Raw genomic sequence first — 18,706 nt, 5'->3', positions numbered from 1 at the left:
ACTTTACTTTACTTTGAAATGCAGGCAGTGTTAAAGTTAATAAATAAAGGAAGAAGGCTTCTTTAAGATGCTTATTTTAACACTGAACTAGTTTAAAGCTATACTTCTTAGCCTTTATTCATGAAGACTGAGACCATTGACAGGCTTGTGTTCCTGGCCAGAAATCTTTCAAATGCAAAACTATTATAGGGGATAAACGATTCACCTATGTGTCATCCTTAAATCGACTAATTTCATGTGAAGTCAACGCATCATTTTAGCCATAATGTAAAGGTTTGGGCATTTTACACTAGCTTTTTTGGTAGGTATTATGGTATCCAGCTTGTTGAAGTTCGGACGGCGTCCGTGCATGCAGAGTCTGGAGCGTAATGCATTTTTAACATAAATTAACAGTTAAACATTATTTTTAAATGATTATTTTTGTGTTAATTTCCTGATAAAATATCAGCGCATTATCAACTTTTTTAGAGAATGCATCTTTCAGTACATTTTTTATAAACGTTTGGCAATGTTTTTATCTAACATTACAATTAAAAAGGGTTTGTAAGTTTCAATGTCTCTATATTGATCTTTTTTTAATGATGCTAAGATTTTTTTTAAAAAAGGACGAAAATCAAATACATTTATTTCATGCATTTGCACATAGACTGGAAGGTGAAAACAGTATGAACCGAAATCTCTCCATATTCAAACCTCCTACCCAGTACTTGTGTTCTCACAGATGTATCAGTCGAGTGCTTGAGCTGTAGAAATGACCAGAATGCACATCCCTAGTGGATACACACACATACTAGGACACGCACCAAAAAAATCCACCTCATAGCTTCCTTTCAGCAACACGGTAATGAATTGAGAATGGTGCGAGTGGCTGTCCAATTTACGCACTGGGAAATTGGACAGACAGAGCGCGAGCTCGCCACTGTTTGCTTAAAATCGGCCAAGGCTAGCCAGATTAATAGATCCGAAAAAGGTCAGCTTCTCTGTCTCATTGGCCATGATCACAGTGTCTGAAATTACACACCGCAGTGTATCTCTCTCTCTCTTTCTCTCTCTGTCTTTCTCGCTCGCCCCCTCTCGCTTCCTCTAGTCCTCCTCCCTACCCAAACTCACTGTGTTGATCACTGTCATCACTAACAGCTCTATTAGATGAGCAGAGACGATCAGTAATTACTGTCAGGTTTGCTGAAGATGTTACAGTTTGTAATAGGTGAGGATGTATGGCGTCTTTAATCATCCCGCGAGTCAGTGAATGATGTACAGATCAAATTATTACCATTTAAAATTGAGCTTGTTTTTGTGTTTGCATTTATGTCATCTTGATGTTAATGTGTTTGAAATGAGTTGCATTAGAATCAAAGGGAAACCAAAATTGTTTATAATGCAAAAGTAAACATAAAATGTCTTGAAAGATCAAATGTAAACATTGACTTTAATTTGTTTAGATTAGCATAAACGCACAGCGTTTGACATCAACAGCAGAAGATATGGGAACTTACATCTCTTCCCTTTTAAAAGTTGCTAATTGTGGATCTTAACTATGCAAAATTATATAATTAGTTATTATATTTTTGCATTGTGCTGTCAGAACCATGATTTTTTGTGGTAAAAGTGTAGTAACCATGTTTTTTGTGTGTGTTTTGATTACTATAAGCAAAACCATGGTTTTACTAGTACAGTAACCACAGTTTTTTGGTTTTAACTGTAGTAAAACCATGGTTAATTTTCGTACGGGGATCAGTCACAGATTCTGGGAAGCGCGACTGTAGGTCGTCTCCAAAGTTCTTGTGAAAGAACCGCATTAGTATTTGCTCAGAATATCTTATTTAATGAAGTCCAGCTCGCGATCAATCAGTCCTGCCTGCTTTTGTTTGGCGTCTCGGCCAAATGGACAACAGTGGTCAGCGTAATCTAAGATTTTCCAGGCGTAAAGTAGAGCAGCCGACTGTATTAAATTAAACAAAGAGGGTTTGTGAGAAGTCAATCAGGGAAACTGAGCTCTGGGGCGTTACGACCATCTCCTTTTAATACAAACACAAGTAATAATGCAACCGTACTGAATACACCAAGAGACGTATTCTTGACTGTTTTAACCAGACAGTAGCTGCATTTCCATTACCCTTTACATTGCGAATTGAAAATACGGCCAATGGAAAAAACGTCAATTTCACAAAAACTCACATATATCGCAAAAAAGATTTTATGCTCGCCGGTCGCGTGAGGTTTTTTTTTAGGCAATTCGGAAAAGGTGTATTTCGCAAAACTGCAATGATGCAAGTAAATCACATAATTATTATTTGAAGATGACGCTGTATGTACTAAAACCCAGAAACACCTCAATATGTCTTTGCTCCCAAGTATAAGAGGCTTTCCTTGGCATTAATGTTTGGATAATACTCTTACGTCTCCTTTGGTTAAAAACAATGCCGGTGGATGTGATATTAGTAAACCTACAGTTGAATGACTTATTGCGAGTGGAAAAACTATGCTTCAGTAGCATGTCATGGATTAATGGAGACGCTATCATTTCGCAATAATCTTTTGTCGACAAATCAACGAAGTTTTGCACAAATCTGGAATGGAAACGCAGCTACTGTCTTGTTGTCAAAGTACACCAATAGACAAATCTGATGATTGCTAGATTTCAAGTGAAAAGATATGTGGATATGCAAACCTCTTTAATTGTGTTTAAGATCTGTACACAGATTTGTTTACTGGTTCTAGGATGCCTGACCTTCCTTATTTTGTAAAAGCAACGCTTTTGGGGAGCTTACAGAAACACAAGAATGGATGCATTTTAGGGGCCATTTACGCGACAACAATTTTATCTGTAAACAGGAAAGTTTTTATGCAATTTTTTGATAACGTCGTCTTTTAGCATTTCCGTGTAAACTATGTCAAAGCAATATGCACTCGATGAATCCTCGATATCAAGAACACATCTGGGTATTTTCATGCATCCTCTGTACTTGCGTTCTTGAGAATTGGAATTGAACTTCGACGGTTAATGATGACGTAGAGCGAGAACACAAGGACGCAAGATCGCTGAAGAACGCAGCCTGTGCTTTATTAATGCTTCTCCAAAAAAGTTTACAAATTTTGGTGCTTTATAGTCCTAGGTCTCATTACTCTTCACCGCCATTGACGAGATATCTCGTCAATTAAGAGAAAACGCTTCCCCGCCAATGACAAGATTTTCCGTCTTTCCGCAATACCACTATTATCCACCAGGTGGCGCACTTCCGCAACTTATACAACCCGGAAGTACCGCCTCACGTGAAAGAGAAAGAACTCCGTGTATGTTTTAAAGATTGCTCTGCATCTGATCTCTTTCAAAAGTCTTTCAAAAATGGAATTATCTCAGCTTTTTGCTCAAAATTGAGTGTTTTTGAAGAAACCTACCAGTGTTTGAGAGGTGATTACAAGAGAACTAATGAAGGTAGGATGAAACGTGTTTTTTTTTTGAAAGCAGAGGGTCTGTTCTTTCATCTGATATATTGTTTGTTTAAATATTTATAGAAGAACAACTTCTGGAAGGCATTAAACTTTTGTGAAAATCATAAAAAAATGCTGGCGCTGGCTGGCAACTTTTTTTAAAAACGCTGGCGGGGAAAGAGTTAATAATACTTATACTTCATCGTCCGTCTAAACATAACGGCTCGATGCTTTCGCCGTCTTAATTGTTTGTATTTATCTCTCTGTATAAGAACCTGCACATGCGTGCAGTGTTTCTTACATCGCCATCTACTGACCTGACATACCTAATACAATGGATTTAGCTGTCTTTGTAGATCTGTGAAAATGTGAATCTTTTTGAAAACGTTGTCATTGGTACGTGAAATTTTTGTATAAAGGCAAAGGAGAAACTTTTCACTACATCCTTGTTGTGTATACAAAGTCTCAAGCTAGAAGTTTAGTTTTTATGCATACGCTAGGGTCCGCATGCAGTGCGCGCACATTACTTTATACGCATAGGTCGCACATGATAATGTAGCATGTAGCCCAGGATATGCAGTGCATTTTGTCGATTGTCTGTGTATACGTACGAGTCAAATAAACTATGCTTTGCAAAGCTGTGCGCTCGACTGTGCGCATATGTTCTCGTATACGTATAAAACTAACTATACTACGGCTTTAGATGTTTTTTTATACCTCCTATAAAACGTATGATGTCAATGTCATCATCTCACTCGTTGTAGTAATTCAAACGTGTGACATTAGATGAACATAAATAAAATATGCAAGAATCTCAGTGCTGATCAAATTTCTAACTGGCATGTTCCTCAAGAAGTTGCCGAACCTACTGCTGACAGATAAGAGAGTCCTGAGTGAAATACTTGTATATATACTTGTAACAGTGTAAAGCATGTCCTTTTGTGTTATTTATGTTTGTAGCTTGAAAACAGCGTGACGCTGAAATGGTGTTGATTTAGTGGAGATGAAACTCAGACATGATTCATCTTCTGATTCTCTTTTTCCACCTCTGTGGTTCTCTCGCTCTTAGACTCAATTATTTTCCTCGAATCTCTTTCTGAAATGGCAAGCCGTTTGAAAAACCTGGTTTAAGCTTAAATAAGCTGTTGGGTGACAGTTCTATCGAAAGCATAAAAAAACGATTTAAAAATATTGGCACATACATGAAGTGAATACTGTAATTTACAGCCCCCGTGAAATAAATCTTTGATGTATCATAACGCTTTGATCCGTGTAAGTAAGGTTTTATTCTGTAATGGTTCGGTAATGGTGACTGAAAGTGAATTTGTTCTTTTGTTCAAGCGCCGTGCGTTTCGGAAAAGCCATCAGACTGCAAGACGAGAGCATTGTTTGAAATCTCTCTGTGGCGCTTCGAAGGATTTCAACCTCTTGAAATGTCTTACTTTGTTGTAGAGCAAGTTAACACCCACATTCCTCACAAAGACCTGCCTTTGAGAGGAGCCGTATATAAATATATATTTGAAAGTGGAACATGAAAGAAGAGTAATAAATGTATTAACAAGTGGATGCACAGAGGCAGATAGAGACGACTAAACCGCTGAATTCCCAAGGTGATTTTCCACAGGCACACAGTTTATGCCCATAAAAATAAAGAAATGAAAAGGTTCTGCTTTGATGATGGCAAATATACGACCTCTGTTTAGCTGGTTAAAGAAATCAACATATAGCCACTATGAGCAGGGAGTTCAGGGAAAACTAAATGTGAAGGGGATCACAAATGTATATATTTGATTTGATTTGGGAAAAACAAAATACAACTAAACACAGTGTTTGTTGTTTCACTGCTTGTTTTTTTAACCAAATTTCCAAAAACTTGCATGTGTAAGTGATTGTTTTAAACTATTTAGTAAACGTTTAATTTGCAATATATGTGCAAGAAACATGAAAAACCTTTGGCAGTAGCATTTCGACTAAATGTCAGAAATTAGATCCATACAAGGAGCTATAATTTGTAGGGATGCACCGAAAGGAAAATTCTTGGCCGAAGCCGAATTAAATAAAAAACTCAGCCAAAGGCTGAATAATGTACAACCAAACAATATTTATTTTCCAATTTTCTCACCAGTTACATTTTCAGCATGTCATTTTTCCCATATTTAATTCATATTATTTAAAAATGATTTTTTTTAACATTCCAGCAGTCATTATATAGGGCTTTTTTTACACCTGGTCACTTTTCTGTTCAAATAGCTATAGATAGACTTTCCAGTTACATTCAACCAATAAATGAGTCTTGGGTAAACGGATATTAATTTATTACTCTATTATCAAATAACCTATTCATTACTCTGCCTTAAAGGAACACATCCAGATTTTGGGAATTTAGCTTATTCACCGTATCCCCCAGAGTTAGATAAGTCCATACATACCTTTCTCATCTCTGTGCGTGCTTTAACTCTTTCTGACTCAGCCCCCGCTAGCTTAGCTTAGCACAAAGAATGGAAGTGAATGGCTTCAGCTAGCATACTGCTCCCAATAAGTGACAAAATAACGCAAACATTTTCCTATTTATGTGTTGTGATTTGTATAGTCACACCGTGTACAAATAACAAGGTGAAATGAGACACATCCATCTTTTAAGAGTATACATACTGGGAACTATATTCTCAGGAGGTGAAGCACTGCTACTTGGGCAGAGTTATTTGCTCACAGTTTGTACACGGTGTGACTATACAAATCACAACACATAAATAAGAAAATGTTTGTGTTATTTTGTCACCTATTGGGAGCAGTATGCTAGCTGAAGCCATTCACTTCCAGTCTTTGTGCTAAGCTAAGCTAGTGGGGGCTGCGTCAGACAGAGTTACAGCACGCACGGAGATGAGAAAGGTATGTATGGACTTATCTAACTCTAGGGGATACAGTGAATAAGCTAAATTCCCAAAATCTGGGCGTGTTCCTTTAAGAAACTTGCAACAACGCTTATATATTACTTTATGTTGAGCAGCGGACACGCGTCTGCGTCCAACACGAGCAAAAGGAGATAAGGCAGCAAGATTGAAAGGAGATGACATAGGAAAAAGCGCTTGGGTCTAACAAAAAGCTTTTGTTAATAAACTATTTATTTCTCGTTAATATAAGCATGTCTGTCATTGTAGGACTTTACTTCTAGGAAGTTTTTATTACATACTGCTGACGCTCTATGACATGAGATGAAGAGCTAAAGTCTCTTGTTCGACACCCAGGATCGCCGCCGTGTCTTTCTCAAACGCGTCATGATTTCTTGATTTTAAATGATAGTGCTGTTTAGTGCTGTATGATTTCGCGTCTTTCTCAGACACTTTAAAATGTTTTCACCAACATGTTTGCTGCATTTGCGCATCTCTCACTCTGCGCTGGTAACTATCTGATCGCGTCATCCAAGACCTCATTGTTCGGTAAAATTTATTCAGCATTTTCACTTGTTCAGCTTGAAATGATTTTTTTAAATATTTTTGGCCGAATAATTTTGGTTGCCGAACATTCGTACTTGGGAACACAGGCTGACCAGTCAGGTGACACAACATTTTCAGTCATATGTGCAAATTAAATATTTCAACTGTTTATGAGGTAAATAGCCATGTAATAAGCAGAATAATGTACAGGTTGTTACCGCAAAATAAGCAACTTTGCGTCGTGTCCTGATCATCACAATGTCTGGGCTTATTTCTGTGATAACAACTTGCTGCCTTTATATTATCTCTTACATATGGGCCAATGTGCATCACTTATTTAATGTATAGGCAGCAGGTTGTTATCGCAGAAATAAGCCCAGACAGTGTGATGATCAGGACACAATGTGGCTTTTTTGCGGTAACAACCTGTACATTTTTCTGCTATTAACTTGGCTATTTACCTCGTAAGTAAGGTAAGGAACATTAAATATTGATTTGAAATATTTTATTTGCCTAATTTTAATGAATACAGACCTTCTGTAACAAAAACATGTTTACTTGCAGTTTTAAGATAAGACAATTGTCACAAACACACAATTTGGTTTAGTCATTTGTAAATATAATGTTATGCAAAGACATATTTATGTTTAATTGTGTGTAATATTGAACTGTACTTATCAAAATGATTTGCAGCATCCGGGTTATCCTGTGTTATTAGTTTTGAGTGGTTGTTATCTGAAAAGCACAAACCTTGGAATGTTGCGACTGACCAATCAGAATTAAGCGTTTTAGAGAGCCATATGATAATTAAAAATAGTGCATACAAAATGCAACAAGAACTACGCTATTATAGCAGCGAACTTTTGCAAGCTTTCAATTTAAACTTCACTCTGTTGCAGTCAAACGCTTCGTGAAACGTGACTCGAATGCGTTCGCGAGTTTTTATTCTGATGGTGTTTTGGCTAATGAGTGTTGATTGGGTGTCGCTCCGATGTGCCCACTGTATTTTTCACATTTCCCAGTTATTTTGCACTCGGGTAAATTGCTCTCAGTGTAAAATCCTGCTAATTAAAACAAAGGGAATGTTGCGGGAATTCGGCCAGATTATCAGACTATAGTTGAGTATTATAATTGAGTGTTTGTTGTAAGTCTTAAACACGTTGTGATCAGTTGATTATAGTGCTAAAAGTGCCTGGCTTTGTGATGCTGGTTTTATCCCTGAGGTTATTAATAGGCTTTACTGGCATATGTGCCATGTTCTCTCTGGCTTCTTTTGTCTTCAGCCTTTCTTAGTCATTAACTCGCCGGTCTGACAGCCTCACCAGCCAAAGCAGCCGTCCCTTTGACTAAAACCTTGTAAATTAACACAATTAGCTCAGCATCATCCTGCTAATTAGATATGTGTGTGTGCGCGTTGTGTGTTTGCGTGTGTGGTGTCTGGTCAGGCTACTGGGGGATTCATGCATGGGAAAACCTCACGCCTATCTTCTATAGTGGAGATTTTGCTCAGATGAACACAATACTGATGCATGAATCCAGAGAGATTAATGTTGGGGGTGGGGGGATAGTGACTAGACATTGACGTTTCTAAATATACACCATTTATATGACTACATTTACATTTCTGGGTTTTGCAGATGCTTTTAATTAGTATGAGGTTTTGCAGATCGTTTTATTAGTATGGGGTTTGAACCCTCAACCTTTGCATTACTAACACAATGCTTTTACATTTTAATTTGTATTAGCAGACAAAAGCTGTTAGGTTTAAATGATAGATGAGAGCTAAAAAATATATCAAGTATGTTTAATTTAAAGCATTTAACAATTAAAAGGTTTTCTTTTCATTTATGCCGCGCACACCACAAGGAGTAATTACACCTGTTTTGAGCATTGACAGGTGTGATTACGTTTTTAAACATTCGTTGCCGTTCAAGAGCATTGCAGTCTCTGGCTAATATTGTGGGATTGAGAGATCAAGAAAAGGGGTATATCGTAGTTGAAAGCTCATAAACAGCTCAGTTTTCCGTGACCGCTTCTTTGTGCGGTGAATGGAGCCTGTGAGCGCTCGGGCCCGTAAGCTCAGATAAGCGGTAGGTGTGCCCGTATGAGTACAATAACTCGCCCGCCAGACTCTGCGGCAGAACAGCGTTGTCATCAGAAGTCCATCTTGAGACGGCGCGAAAGCGTGTGCGAGACCACCCCCGTCATCCCGACGGCTCCGGAGTAAATGTCTCTTTGATAATCCCATGCTGTGTCTAAGATGACAGCGTGCGCGCCTGCTTGTGTTTGCAGATGGAGTTTGGGATTAAACTTGATGGCGGCTTTTAAACCCCGGAGGCAATAAAAGACAGCGAGGCCGAACCCAGAGCGCCCAAGTAAAAGAGAGGAGAGAGAAAGAAGAGCATTAGAGGGAGGCAGGAAGGTTTTTCCGTGCTCCGGGAGGCAGGCGGCAGACAGAAAGCTGTTGTAATTCATGCCGTGCTGCGGGTTTGTGTGATGAAAGCAGCGGAGCGCTGCCTGGGAGATTGCTTTGCTGCACTCCTCCAAGCAGATTTGAAACTGTCTGGGACTGCTTTAGATGAGAGTTGGATTATAGAGTGACCTGCGATGTCTGTGTCACTCGGCTGTGTGCAGGGTGCATTATACTGTGCTAACCAGGTGTTGGAGGCCCAAATCTGCAGCGTTCCTGTGATAGCAACTGTCAGCAGAACCTGCGATATGAAGCCAGGACACTTGGAGAGCTGGATGAGGGCAAATGGAAATAAATATTTGGCTGCTTATGTTGTTATTGTCAATAACATCAATGCCAATGGCTTTTTAGATCATAGAGTTTTAAAAACGATCAGCACTGATAATTGGTTTCATGATGACAAAGAGGATGGACAAACAATTCCACTTTGCACAATATTTACTTAAAACTGGCAGCAGAAAAAACATTAGTCAAATGTTCTGCACTGCTTAATAAATCTTTTTTTACATTTTTTAAATCTTCTTTTCCAGTTAAATCTTTACAAAATTAAATGGCTTGAGAAGCAGTTCTGCATAATGTAAGCAGGCTTGTCGGCAGAACAACGTCAGCTTGTTTATAAGCAAGGCGTATAAGTGTGTTGAGACAAAATATGTTTTCTCTAAAAGCAGTTCTGAATACATAAGAGTGCACTGCTTCTCAAGTAAATTGATCATGTTTGAGGGATTCTGAGGTTTTATCTGGAAAGTAAAATACTTAACATTTTAACCGTGTTACTTGATGTTGATAATCTCTGAATGAACACTCATTGTGCTGACTCTTAACATGCTTTGGTCTTTGTGTTTTCTGTTCAGGCTTAAAGATGCAGTGGACCCCAGAACATGCGCAGTGGGCCGAGCAACATTTTGACATCTCGTCCACCACACGTTCCCCCGCACATAAAGCAGAAGCATACCGCGGACACTTGCAGCGGACCTACCAGTATGCTTGGGCCAACGACGACATATCGGCCCTGACGGCCTCCAACCTTCTAAAAAAGTACGCAGAGAAATATTCTGGCATCCTAGAGGGTCCTGGCGAGCGGGCTCTCCTGTGCTCATACACCGAAAGTGCTCCAGGACTCTTGAATGGACGCAAATCAGAAAGTGACGCATGGCAGGAGGGGATCTACCCAATGAGCTGTGCTGCAGATGTGGTATCTGCAAGTAAAACCGGAATGACGCCCGCCCTGCCTCCGGATGTGACCGCAAGTGTGGGCAGCTCCACAGGGGTGGCGAGCAGCCTGAGCGAGCCCAGCTACTCCAGCAGTAACTGCGGAAACCACTCGGGCATCCCATCTCAGGAATTTGCTAGCAGTTACAATGGCTCATACTTGCATTCCACTTACAGCGGCGGGCAAAGCACACCAGCTCTGCCGTCCCCACACCCCTCACCTTTGCACAGCGCCGGGCTCCTTCAGGCTCCTCCACCTCCAACACTGGTGCCCAGCTACAACGCAACTTCCCCGAATCTCTCCAGTTATAACTACCCTCCAGCAGGTTATCCTCCACAGACTGCTGTTGCCCCAGGCTACAGCCCAGGAGGAGCACACCCCCCTTCAGCTTACCTGCCCTCAGGCATTGCTGCCCCCACTCCCCTACCCCCTTCCACCCTTCCCGGTTACTCCTACCAGTCCCACAACCATGCACCAATTGCACCGACACCTTTGAATGGCAGCTCAGCCAACACACTAAAAAGAAAGGCGTTTTACATGACGGGCCAGGGAGATGTGGACTCCGGTTATGGAAATTTCAGCTACAGCCAGCAGCGTTCTGCTCAAAGTCCCATGTACAGAATGCCAGACAACAGTCTTGTTGACTCAACCAGAGGGAATGGATTTGACAGAAACGCTGACACGTCATCTTTGGCCTTTAAGCCCACAAAGCAGTCGATGCCTCCGGATCAACAGCGGAAGTTTAGCAGCCAATCTGGCAGGGCAATGACCCCACCATCTTACGGATCCTCCAAAGGTTCCTTGGGCTCCCTAAGATCAGGCGAGTCGTTCGGAAAGTTTGGCTCTCCTGTTTTGAGTGACCACGGTGATGACAGACAGCATCTCCCTCATTCCATTGGCACAGCAACATCTTCCAGCCTCCCCGCCGAGGAGCAGTTAAAAAACAGCGATGCCAGTTTGGTAGAGATGGTCACCACTGAGATTCTGCAACAGACACCTCCTGTGGACTGGAGTGACATCGCTGGGCTAGAGATGGCAAAAGCCACCATTAAAGATGAGGTCCTATGGCCTATTCTAAGGCCAGACATGTTCAGCGGAATGGCCACGTTACCTCGCAGCATCCTTCTTTTCGGACCTCAGGGCACTGGTCGGACTCTGCTCGGCCGCTGTATGGCCAGTCAGCTCGGCGCTACTTTTCTCCTGCTCAGTGGCTCTGCCTTGGTCACAAAATGGCTCGGAGAGGGTGAAAAGATTGTTCAGGCCTCATTTCTTGTTGCACGTTGCCGGCAGCCCTCTGTAGTTTTCATCAGCGATGTGGATCTGCTGTTATCTGCCCAGCTGAGTGAAGAAAGTCCAGTTCACCGAATCAAGAGCGAGCTCCTCCTTCAGCTCGATGGCGTTCTAAGCTCGCCGGAGGAACACGTTCTAGTGGTGTGTTCCACCAGCAAACCTGAAGAGATTGATGAGTCTCTGCGAAGGTACTTTGTAAAGCGCTTGCTAGTTCCCTTACCGGATGCCAACGCGCGGCACCAGATAATCAGCCAGCTGCTCTCACAGCACAACTACTGCCTCAGCGACAAAGAGGTTACGTTGCTCGTTCAGCGGACTGACGGTTTCTCCGGGCTAGATGTGGTCCGGCTTTGCCAGGAGGCCATGGTCGGTCCAATCCATGGCATGTCCGCAACGGACATTTCGGTAATGATGCCGGGTCCGATGAGACCGGTGTCCTACCAAGACTTTGAGAGCGTGTTTTGCAAAATCCAGCCCAGCATATCACAGAAAGAACTTGATACATACACTGAATGGAATAAGATGTTTGGCTGTAGTCAGTAAATAGTGAGGGCACAGATAATCCCGTGGGGTGACCTCCCCTTCTTTAATGAGGGGATACAATTCAGAATTCTTTGGGTGACACATGCAGTTCTAAAGTGTGGTTTACTTTTTACAAATGTAGATGACCCCTGAAGAAGAACCTGAGGGACGGTCAGATAGAGTTGAATGATGCATGGTTGTACTTAAGTCAAGGTCTGGCTCTTTGCACATAATCCAGACAGAGAAATACTGATTTTGGGCTCAGTACTGCAGACACAGAGTTCCACTTACCACAAAACTGTAAGTGAGGACAAACGTCTTTGTATGTAAATATCATTCTGCTGTTTTTGAGATTCTGTTGCTATGAAGTGCCTGATGTGGTGCTTTACTAAATTTGGATTTGGATTCGTTTGCCTCACCATCTACGTTGGTGGCATGTGCTAATATAGAGAGCTTTAACATGGAAAGCTGAACATGTGTGTTTTCGTTTCTTTTCTGTTTTCGACACTTCAATCAAAAGAACAACAGTATTCCTCAATCAAGTCTGACCAGGCAGTTGAAGGTCCATGTTGTACTTAAATCTGGATCCTAATTTATTAATTCACTTGTGTTTCTCCAAAATCTCAGGAAAGTGATCGTGATTTGTACAGTACCTCAAAAAGATTATGTGATACCACTACATACTGCTGTCAACGTTGCATTTGCTTTCTAATTTGCTTGGTCTATAACTCTAGGTTTACCTCAACCGATTAAAACAATGATAAAGATATGACTATGAATGTAACCAGAAATTTTCTGGGTTGTTTGGAAAGAAAAATTGAGGCATTTTTCTTCCATTATTATGTGTTTTTTTCTTCCTAAATTACATTTGAATTCCATTGTGAATGTGTAGAAAGCAGAATTTTGTGCCACTATTGACTCTGGCGCCTGTCCCTTTCTGCATCGCACAGTTATAGTACAGACTACACAAAGATCCCTGCAGTCAGAGATGGGCACTGTCTGTAGTGTAGATAAGGTAAATCTGAAGCCTGAAATGTCTGCACCAGTGTATGCAGTAGACTTCAACATTTGTGTGAAGTACAGCGTGTCGTGTTGTTTTCTCTCTGGAGAATAAACCGAGTCATCGAGGGGTGAACTGAAATTTTACGGAGGCAATTTGATTAAAGACCATTTCGTATTCTTCGAGACATAGTAAGGTTGGTTTTGTTCGTTTTTCTGTCCTGCTGCTGTGTGAGATATCTAAGGCACATGTGTACCCTGCATTCTGTTCTACCTCAGTTTAGCACTACGACCAGAACAGGAAGAAGATAGCTTGGTGTCTTAACCTCATTAGGTTTGTTCTGCTCCGAAGCCTCCATAAAGAACAAGCTGCCTTTCTCCCTAGTAAACACAAAGCGTTTATCTCACACTACCTGTACAATTCTTATGCTAAGAGCGCCCAGATGACACCAAACGCCCCTCCCGCACATGTACACGCACACACACGTTGATGATGGGGAGCCGATAATTGGGGTTGTACTGCCTTAAGGCCGAAACATGATCTACAAAAGCGTCTATGTATGCAACATGCTTATCGAGTTACTCAAATCAGCATGTTTATGACTAGTTACCCAAGTATGCACACTTGGTTTTCTAGAATAGTAACTGGCCCGCTTAAGTACTGAGGTTAGTTATGCCACAGCAATGCGTTGGTCACATTCACAGCGCTTACCGTATGTTTCAGCCTAAGGTAGCATGGGATATCAAATTGGTAAGAGTAAGGGGAAACTTTGTTTTTGAATGTATTTTTGTTTTTTTTCTCGATACGTTTACTTTCTCAAAGCGATTGAGTCAGCTTGTTTATCTAGCACTAGAGAGATGGTGAAGTGATTTGTTCCCTTGGTTTTTTTCAGTCTCTCTATTTTCTCTGCCTTTATTATCATACGTCTCAAGCGTTGGACAGGACACACACTCTGTTTTCAACTTAAACCTTTTTTGTCCATTGCAGTGTATTTCGTCTCCATTTTAAGGTGCTTATTTAGCTGTGGAGACACCGGAGCTCCAATACAGTACATGTATATATAACATATCCTTGAAGAAATATCTGTTTGCTTTTTCAACAAACATCCAGACTTTTCAGTAGCCGTGAGACACTTGCTTCACCATGTTTGTAAAGTGATACGTGCACCCAAAGGACCATGATTTCTAGCCTTGGTTTGTTGTCTGAAGCGGAAACCGTTTTCTTTATTCTCCTTTGTGTGGTTTTATTTTTTGCTGGGTGTTGTTTTAACGAAAAGTTACTATTGTGTAATTTGTCAAATGCACTTTTATCGTTTTGTGTTAATGCCTATCACACTTATTTGTCCTCCCTCAAAACCAAAGCTACCAAAACTATTTTACTTTCAAATACAATTGATCCATTACTCAAGAGCCCATCCACGCATTTACACCTTTAGGGAAACTTGTATAGGACATCAGGATTAAACCACGTGATAGCCGCAAAATATATTTGTCTGTTTTGTTGTTATAAATCACACTTTGTGTATTTCAAAGCCAAATAGCACTCACGAACAAACTCGTTGACCAAAACAGTAAAATGATCTTAATCTTAGTCTTACTGTTTTCTGCTGTTATTGTTTGGGTTGGTGTTATACACTAATGTATCTATGGATTATTGGACAAAACCGGTGTTGACTAAAACAGTTTTGAAAGCTTTTAACAATTCAAAGGTATGTTCCTGGTTCAGTTAAGCTCTGTCGACAGCATAATAATGTTGATTTCCATAGAAAAGAATATCGATAAGAATATAGATAAGTCATTATCTAAATGTTTTTAAAAGAAATACGCAAAAGTCACAGCTAACATGCAGTATTTAGTTAAATGCATATATAAGACTTGATATACGTAAAAATGAAACTACATAAAAAAAATTTGTATTTCCTTAAAAAAACTGATTTCACACAATTTGTTTAAGTAATCTCAACAAACAATAATTTAGTTCATTTTACAAAAGAAGATAAAGTGAACTTCACAAACCTTAGTAATGTCAACGAACAACAATTGAGTAAATTGTACCTGAAATTTTTTATTAATAATGGCAAATATTTGAATAATGCCATTTATATAAACTCTACCCCCTTAAATTAGGATCACCTATTTAATAACTCCATAACACTGAATCAATCAATCATAGTGCAGCTATTCAATTCAACTAATCGGGGCAGTTTCCAGGACGGAGTTTAGATTAATCCAAGATTAGGCCTTAGTTATATAAAATAATTTTTTCAAACATACCTTACAAAAAACAACACCGAGACAAAACAATGTCCCTAATATATGTCAATACAAGGAGTTTTTAAATATGCATTTTAGTCTGGGACTAAGCCCTGTCCAGGAAACTACCCATTACCATGGGTTTACACCAGCCGCGTTTGGGGCGTCAAATTTGCGTCTACCGCGTCTAGTTTGCTGCTTGAACATTTTGAGTTTACTCTCTTCATTCACGCGTGAAATTCTAGTCATCAAGACATTCACGAGGAAATTTGCGTCATGGGAGGGGCTTCTGTGACTCAGCTTGATTCCTGTAATCACGTCACTACTAGAGCAAGCTCCTGATTGGATAACGCGCCGCGTTTTTCCGCCAAAGTTCAAATTTTTCAACTCCCGCTTTTCCTGCACCATTTGCGCAGACCTCCAGATGCGCGTCAATGCGTCTTCACATTGACTTAACATTGAAATCACTCGCACTTGACGCCTTTACCGTGGCTGGTGTGAACACAGCATTAGACCTACAAATACAACTTATCAAATACATCATAAAAATATTTTAAATTAAATGCTACATTTCAAACCGTTCATTAATTAATTTATTAATTTAACCGTAAAAATGTATCAGAACAAGTTTATTGACTCATACTTGGCCACTTATTTACTTTTAAGTAAAACTGACAAAATACACTTTTTGTTGAATTAACTCAATTCAATTTCGTTCACATTGTTACAATGTTTTTTTTTAAAGTAATCTCAACATGAAAGGATTAAGTAAAACTGGCAAAAACTGGCGAAAGTTCTTCATTTTTGGAGTGTGGGAAAATCAAGTCATTCCATTTTTATTTTATGACTTATGCAAAGTTGCCACTAAGAGTTATTTTACTAACATAACTATAATAGGAATTACATTAATAACACAAGCAAAAGTTTATCCCTTATTATTTTCATCATTCTGCATCGATAAAGCTAAACTTATTAACCCTGAACATTCCTTAAATTGATTAAAATAAAGCGAGAGTAAGAAGAGAAAAAGTCCAAAAGTTTTAAAGCACATCTCCTGTAGATATGAATCAAATATCCAATGATTTGATTTCCTTCTGTTTATGTCTGTTGACTTGCTTCTTTCAGTGCTGTTATAGATGTTTCTTTCATCTATATATAGAACGAGTTCATCTGTGTTTGGTTAAACCATTATCCTTTATGACCATTTCTACCTCATTGCTACATATTGACATGTAGTACTTATGTTCTGTCTTTTTTGAATGTCACACATTTGTATAAAAGAAAATAAAGAAAAATGTATAAAAACATCTGAAAACGAAGAAAAATGAAAAGGTAAATGAAAGGCTTGAGCAGTCTACCTCAAACAGACTGTCTGTATACGTACACTGAGACTTACCTGCACATATATTAAAAAGACACGTTAAGTTGAGACGATGCACACTGACCGCTCAGCCTCTGAGGAATCGTTTTTCGGGATATTGTGGACTGTATAGGTCTTCTCCGAGGTCTCTACATGCAAATTTCCTTTTGTTTCTTTTTCAATTACAGTCAATCGCTTTTCTTCTTTGTGAACTGTAGTGTGCATGTGGATGTGTGTGCACTTATTATGAAGTGTGTAAGTGTGCATTTTTATATATGAAAAATCGCTATGAAATGTAGATACGTTTCATATACCGTATTTGTACATTAGATACACTTGCACATTTGTGTACTTAATGTACATTTGTTATTAGTATAATGTTTTGAAACGCACCACATACATGTTATTATGTGTGTGTATGTACATTATTGCCATAATTACATTCAACGTAAATGTATTTTCATGTATGCATAGGGACAAAGGACAATAAAAGATCATTCAAATGCTTTTGAAACATTGTGGCTTTTTTGTGTTGCTTTTCAAATGCATCAATTTCACAACAAAACAAGTTCAAGTGTGTCTTCTGCGGTCGGTGAAGCTTGGATGTCATGATGAGAAAAAGACCTATGCATTGCACAATATATCTAAGTGAGGTATTTGTATTTTCTAATGTAAACTTGGACAAAAAAGAATAATATTTGGGCACCAGCATATAAATATCCAGTCAGGCCACTTTAAAATATAGTTTGCTTTTTTGCTTTAATTCTTTAATTTTTGAGTTTGATCTGAACAGACCAATGGGATGGATCTGGGGAGGGATAGTAAAGAGAGAAAGATGAAACAAAACAAAGACACATACACAGACATAATATTGGATGAATGTCCAAATCAATAACGGTAGTGGATTTTTCAAGAGCCAACCAATATAATCTATATTAATATCTTTAGAACTACTACTGACAGAGAAATATAATCAATGATTTTGATTTCTATATCAAGACAAACCTTTAAAACATCTATAGTTGGGTGACATAGCTTTAAAAATGTTTATATTTTAAATAATATTGTGCTGTCCTACACCAGGATGACCTATATTGTAAACAGCATAACATCTTTCAAAAGTGCCAGTTTTTTAAAATGCATCACATTTAAAAGCTGAGTATTAAACAAATATAATGCTTCCAAATGACATTACCTGGCGTTTAGCACGATGGTACTGGCAAGTGAGTCCCGGTGCTACCCAGCAATTACGCTTGTGAAAGATGACCATTAGCATCCGTTTCCAGAACCATTTGCTGCGTTTCTTAAATACAGTTTCTATTGTTTGTGATATTTCATTATTCTTTCTCTCGTATAAGACATTCCATTAATGCCCTAGATTTATTCTTTGCTTTTTTTTTGATGGCATAATTATGTAGTTGATGGTCTGTGCGTGGGAAGCTGCAGTACAATTAACATTGGGAAGTTGGTGCATTTGGTGCCCATGGCTGTTTCATTTGTAAAGAGCTGCGTGTCATTTCAGTGGCTGTATATGTTAAAATACGCTCTCTTAATGGATGCAATTCAAACAGGGTCCTCCACAGCAACGCACTTGGGCCAAATCACAATGGGCGGCTGGCGTGAACCGTTTTTAGCGATATAGCTCAGTGTGTTTAAATTTGTAATTTATGTCTATGGCACTTAAATACAGAAAGGATAAGCCTACATCAAACATCCATTTCTAAAGTAAAAAAAAA

General features: G+C 39.3%; 1 protein-coding gene across 3 annotated transcripts in view; it reads left to right on the top strand.

The window, feature by feature from the left end:
- The window catches only part of fign (fidgetin), a 69,307-nt gene extending 51,831 nt beyond the window's left edge, over positions 1-17,476 (top strand). For all 3 annotated transcript variants that reach the window (XM_055215737.2, XM_055215736.2, XM_055215735.2), the window contains one exon: positions 10,188-17,476. In XM_055215737.2, coding sequence (XP_055071712.2) covers positions 10,196-12,379 — 2,184 coding nt within the window. In that variant the 5' untranslated portion in view covers positions 10,188-10,195 and the 3' untranslated portion in view covers positions 12,380-17,476. The remainder of the gene's footprint in view (positions 1-10,187) is intronic.
- The last annotated feature ends 1,230 nt before the right edge of the window (positions 17,477-18,706 follow it).

This window comes from Misgurnus anguillicaudatus, chromosome 17, assembly GCF_027580225.2.
Source record: "Misgurnus anguillicaudatus chromosome 17, ASM2758022v2, whole genome shotgun sequence".
Taxonomy (NCBI): Eukaryota; Metazoa; Chordata; class Actinopteri; order Cypriniformes; family Cobitidae; genus Misgurnus; species Misgurnus anguillicaudatus.
The sequence above is the reverse complement of the archived record's forward strand: the minus strand, read 5'-3'. Positions and strand labels throughout refer to the sequence as shown.